We start from the raw sequence: 6,000 nt of genomic DNA on the forward strand, positions 1-6,000 counted from the left end.
CAGCCTGGAAGTTTTGTCAGTGTCAGAATAGAGCATTTAAAGATATGCCTTGGGCTATTGTCTGATAATTACTCTCCAACAGCTTCAGTTCCACCCCTGCCAGGGGCTATTGAAATGCAAAAGGATAAGGGATCAGTGAGAAGCCAGAAGGGACAAAATGTAGGGAAAAAAAAAAATGGCTTTTTTGGAGTCTGGGAATGGGTGCCTGCTTTTATGTGCCCCCACTTCTCGGAGCCCAGCCCTTCTTTAGCATGCCAGCTCCCAAAATTAGTTAATTAATTTGTTAATTAATTCTGCAGTTGAGGCTGGGTTGAGCCTCCCTCCTTGCCCTCAGCAGATTGCTGTTTTTTGGTTTTTTTTTTTCCCCCTTTCAGGGAGCCGGCAGCAAGAGAGTCTGTGAGGTCTGGGTGGGGAGGGGCGCCTGACCCCTGGTCCGGGGAATTTACAATGTTCGCTGCAATCTCAGCTTTTCCTCCAATTCCAAACTTGCGTCCGATGTGTGACTGGATACTGGAGACCCTGAAAACACTGTTTCATATAGTTCTTGGGTAATTGCCAGCTTCTCTAGGGAAGAGACGAAATTCTGCTCCTTACCACTCCACCATCTTGCCCCAATGAATAGTTTTTGGAGAGATAAATAAGTGACTTAAAATATTTTGAAATAATTATTCTGCTCTAAGGGCTATGCTGAGGCTTCAGAACACAGTAGTAAAAACGCCCCATATGTCCTTTTCCATATAGAATTTAGATTGTTTTGGTGGAGTTTATGTTTATTGTATTTTTTAAAAAATAATAATCAACCACAGTGGAAACAGAATTTCTCCCCATATAGAAGTATGGATGATTTTGGAGTTCCTCTTTGAACTTCTGTCTGGGTAGCAACAAGCAGAGGTCCCCACCGTAAGAACAAGGTCAAGAGGTCCTCTTTGCTGGTGAAACATTGTCAATGTTCAGTGTTAAAAATACTTTTGTCCTGTTGACCTTCAATGCTGATCTTTGTCTTTGGTAGCCTGCCACAGACTTCATAATTCACTGTTACACTTAAATTGAAATCGAGGTATCTTTTTTCCTATAAACAGGATGTCAGGTCTGCAAATCAGATGTGCTTTCCCAGTTGGTACAAGGAGAGCAAGTGTGGAGAAAAGGAATTGGATTTCTCCAAAACCAGTGTCCAGGTGAGCTGTAGGAATGTGTGCAACAGTAAAGAAGAGGCCTCATCAGTAAGTGGTTTGGTCTTTAAAAATATCAACTTCAGGTTTCCTTAAGTGACTGATGATTGCTGAAATATAGGCAAGGATATTGGGAAATTTTTCTTCATATATGGTTATTATTCCATGTACTTACTAAGCTCTATTCAGATGTCTTTGGCTTTGGGAAAGAGATATTCATGTACTGTTAGAATTCAGCTTTCACATAACGAGCCTTGTCCTGGTCCTACTCTTGGAAGATATTCCCACTTTTTACCTCCCTGATATCCCAACTTTTTTCTCATAATTCAATTTTGAAAATCTATTCTGATTGTTAATATCCTATAATATTTTCTTCTGCCTAGCCTATTCCTTAATTTGGTATTCTTTCCCTAATAAGTGTCAATGTTGCCTATGTACTAACAGTGATATTTGGGACCTTCCAACATTTTCTTCCCCTATTGCTATTCTTAACAATTAATTGTATATTTTCCCCAATAATTACAGGCAGAAAAAGTGCTTTTAAAAAACAAGAAATGATATTCATGCAACCTACCTGCAGGAAAGACATGTCTAACATCACTTCATTGGTAAGCTTCACTGGTGTTGAATCCTAGTGTTCCAAATAGATAACCTGTGGATGGAATAAATGGGGAATTGAGTACAATCACCTTGCTGTAATTAATCTTGGAATTCAACGCTAATCCAGCCTTAATCTGTGATAGTTTGAATTTCATGGAAAATTAAACTGAACACAGAACTCTAACCTGTGTTCTTACAAAAAGACAATTGTGTAAACATGGTTCACATATGTAAAGTTGGAAACATCTTGAAGTCCAAAATTGATAGATAGCTCTAGAGATGGGGTGCCATAATAATGTAAATCTCTGTACCTTAGGGTGAATAATGTTTATATGAAGCTAACATAAGAAAGATATTGGAGAGTGTCACTGAAGGATTAGTTTAGAATTCATAGGTAGGGAAATGAAAATATATTTATGTATGTGGACAAATGTTTTACAGTCTCTCCCATCTAACTCCCCACAGCAGTCATCTCACACTCAAAAGAATTCATTTAAATGCAATTATTTGCAAGAAGATTCCGCTCAGAAATCCACAGTGACTCAACGTGCATTAATTCACACAAGAAAGAATCCATATTTCAGCAAACAACTTGGAAAAGTCCTCAGTGACCACTCATCTGTTAATGAACATCAGCAGATTTTCACTGAAAGTACATCAGGTGAATGTCATCAAAGTGCTAAAGCTTTTATTAAAAGCTCTATCCATGAACAATACAGTGGAACTGATGTTGAAGATAAACCATTTGGTTGCCTTCTATGTGTGAAAACTTTCTTTAAAATTTCTCAGCTTAGACAGCATGAGCGAATTCATACTGGAGAGAAACCCTATGAGTGTCACCTGTGTGGAAAAGCCTTTAGTCAATCTTGTAATCTTATAAAACATGGAAGAACTCACACTGGAGAGAAACCCTATGAATGTCATCTATGTGGGAAAACCTTTAGTCAGTCTTCTAATCTTCGACAACATGAGAAAACTCACACTGGAGAAAAGTCCTATGAATGTCATCTATGTGGGAAAGCCTTCGTTCGATATTCTCACCTTAGACAACACGTGAGAACTCACACTGGAGAGAAACCCTATGAATGTCCTCTGTGTGGGAAAGCATTCAGTCGATATTCTCGGCTTAGACAGCATGAGCGATCTCACATTGGTAAGAAACCGTACAAATGTCTTGTATGTGGAAAATCTTTCAGTCGATGTTCTCAGCTTAGACAACATGAGAGATCTCATGCTGGAAGGAAACCCCATAAATGTCATGTATGTCGGAAAGTCTTCAGTCGATATTCTTACCTTAAACAACATGAAAGAACTCATACTGGGGAGAAACCGTTTGAATGCAGTCTATGTGGCAAAGCCTTCAGTCAGTGCTCTACCCTCAAAAAACATGAGAGAACGCACACTGGAGAGAAGTCCTATGAATGCCGTGTTTGTGGGAGAGTCTTTATTCGCTGCTATGCCTTCAGACGACATGAGAGAATTCATACTGAAGAGAAAACCCCTGAATGTCACCAATGTGGGAAAACCTTCACTCGCTATTCTTATCTTAAACAGCATGAGAAGATTCACACTGGAGAGAAACGCTATGAATGCCATCTATGTGGGAAAGCCTTCGTTCATCCCTCTAACCTTAAACGACATGAAAAAACTCACACGGGAGAGAAACCCCATGAATGTCATCTATGTGGGAGAGCCTTCAGTCGGTATTCTTATCTTCAACAACATGAGAAAACTCACACTGGAGAGAGAATCTATGAATGTCACCTCTGTGGGAAACCTTTCACTCATAGTTCTGCCCTCAGGAAACATGAGAGGACTCACAGTGGACAGAAGCCATAAGAATGCCATCTATATGGAAAATCTAAATTTTTCTCACCTTAGACAACATGAAATTTTTCAAACTTGAGAGAAACCCTATGAATATCATGAATGTAGGAAAGCCTTCAGTGAATATTCTGACCTTGAATGGAATGAGAGAACCCAAATATTTGAAATGTGAATGACATTTCAGCCATAGATTTAATCTTTAAACACACCAGATAATTCACATATTGGAGAAACACTATTTTAAATCAATATTGTAGTGCCTTTAGTCATCCGTACTACTTCAGTTAACCTAAGGAAATTCATACAGGACAGAATCCATATGAATGTCATCTATGTTGCAAATTCCTTAGTACATTGTCTGGTGATGTGCCATATGAGGGAGCTCACAATATGAATCTAATGGAAGTGTAGAGTCCTCATCTACCACCCTAACTGATAAGCAAACTGGGGAAATCACATATGACAAATTCTATGTTTGTAATCAACGTGGGAGTGCCTTAGTTCATAATTTATCCATTATATAAAATCAGTGATGTCCATAGGAATTGAAACACTAAATATAGGCCAAGAAAAGGTTGTCTTTTCTCATCACTTCCATTATGCAGAGATACAATGGTGTACTTAGGTAATTGTGCTGGTTTTGAATTGTTAAGTACCCTAGAAAATGCCATGTTCTTTTTAGCCATTCTTTTGGCTCTGGACCAGTGTTGGTGGGACATTTTGATTTGGTTGTTTCCATGGAAATGAGAGCCCACCAATTCAAGGTGGGTCTTAATCCCTTTGCTGGAGTCCTCTATAAGAGAACCAAACTGAAACAGATTTTGGTATCAGAGAAGAGGGGTGCTGCAATTTGCAAGAACCAAGAATGCTGAAAGCAGCTTTATATATGCATATGGGGACTATTCTGGGAGAATTGTCAGGAGCTTGATCGGAAAGGCTTAAATTGCTTTGAAGGGACTGTTGATAGAAATATGGACTCGAAAGATACTTCCAGTGGGGCATTAGACCAAAATCATGAATCTGTCATCATAAACTGAAATGAAGGTGACTTGTTTTAAAGTGGCAGAGCATTTGGCAAAATTGAGTCCTGCTGTTAGACGGAAGGAAGGATTTGAAAGCGACAAGCTGGGATATTTAGCTGAAGAGATTTCCAGACTAAACGTGGAAAATAACAGCCTGGCTTTTCCTTGCAGCTCACAGTAAAATGCAAGAGGAAAGAGGTAAGCTGATAACCAAACTCTTGAGTACAAGGAAACCAGAAACTAATGGTTTGGAAAATTCTGGTCTTTCGTAATGTGAGACCCCAGAGGCTAGTGCCCCATGTGTGGATTTAACCAAATCTGGAATAGCCACTTAGCTATGTCAGTGGAAATTGGTATTGGAAATGCAGCTATCCGGAAAGGATTTGTGGAAGGTTTGTTGTCTGATGGCATGGACCCCTGTATGCTGTATATGAAACCAACAGGTTTTTTTTTTACAGCATCTGAATAACAGAACCATTGCCGGTCTGAAATAAAGAGACAAAAAAACGGATAGATTAAAGGAAAAATGACTTCAAAGGCAGAATCATGGAAGCTAAGTCTGGAGTTAAGACACTTCAGACCAGGACAGTGGATGAACCCATGTACGTGGAGAGGATGAGTTTGCCTCAGTGATCCTAAGGGCCAGGCCTTCCACTTCTTTTTTCAGGAAAAGTATTGCTGCCCCAGGCCTCAAAGAGGATGGAGCACATTCCCTGGCGATTGGGGAGAGCCTGTTCCCTGCAGGTGGTAGAGTCAAGGTGCCACCGCATTGCTTGAGGAGCATGGGTCTGAGAACAAGGTGATCTTCCCAGTGCTTGACTATATTGGAGCAATCACCCCAAAGGTTGGAAAGAACAGGGCCACTGTGCAGGCCCTGGAAATGGTGCAGCTGATACTTTCTCAAGCCGGAGGATAAAGCGTCTTTCTGTAGATGACTCTCAGACTTTGAAATCGAATGGAATTTGTCCTGCAGGTTTTCAGATCTGTTTGAGACCTTTGACCTGTTTTCCTTCCTGTTTCTCTCTATGACAATGGAAACATTTTTCCTATAACTATTCCTCCTTTGTATATTGGAAACAGATAACTTGTTCTAAGTTTCACAGGTCCACAGCAAGAGGAGAATTTTGCCTTAGGACAATCCATGCCTGTAACTGATTTTGATAAGCATCTGTACTTTTTATTGTTACTGAAATGGTTTAAGGCTTTTCTGATGTTGTGATGAAATGAATGTATCTTGCATATGGAGAGAACATGTCTTTTTAGGGTCCAGAGGGTGGAGTGTGCTGGATTGGAACTGTTATGTATCCCAGAAAATGCCATGTTGTTTTAATCCATTCTTGTTGGTGCTGACATGTTGTGGATGGGACCTTTTGATTAAGTTG

At 39.8% G+C, this 6,000-nt stretch overlaps 1 protein-coding gene across 4 annotated transcripts in view; it reads left to right on the forward strand.

Moving 5' to 3' along the window:
- The window catches only part of LOC119520130 (zinc finger protein 596-like), a 49,025-nt gene extending 43,226 nt beyond the window's left edge, over nucleotides 1-5,799 (forward strand). For all 4 annotated transcript variants that reach the window (XM_037817879.1, XM_037817881.1, XM_037817880.1 and 1 more), the window contains 3 exons: nucleotides 1,080-1,175; nucleotides 1,695-1,777; nucleotides 2,235-5,799. In XM_037817879.1, coding sequence (XP_037673807.1) covers nucleotides 1,080-1,175; nucleotides 1,695-1,777; nucleotides 2,235-3,608 — 1,553 coding nt within the window. In that variant the 3' untranslated portion in view covers nucleotides 3,609-5,799. The remainder of the gene's footprint in view (nucleotides 1-1,079; nucleotides 1,176-1,694; nucleotides 1,778-2,234) is intronic.
- The last annotated feature ends 201 nt before the right edge of the window (nucleotides 5,800-6,000 follow it).

This window comes from Choloepus didactylus, chromosome 24 (assembly GCF_015220235.1).
Source record: "Choloepus didactylus isolate mChoDid1 chromosome 24, mChoDid1.pri, whole genome shotgun sequence".
In the NCBI taxonomy this organism is placed as follows: Eukaryota; Metazoa; Chordata; class Mammalia; order Pilosa; family Megalonychidae; genus Choloepus; species Choloepus didactylus.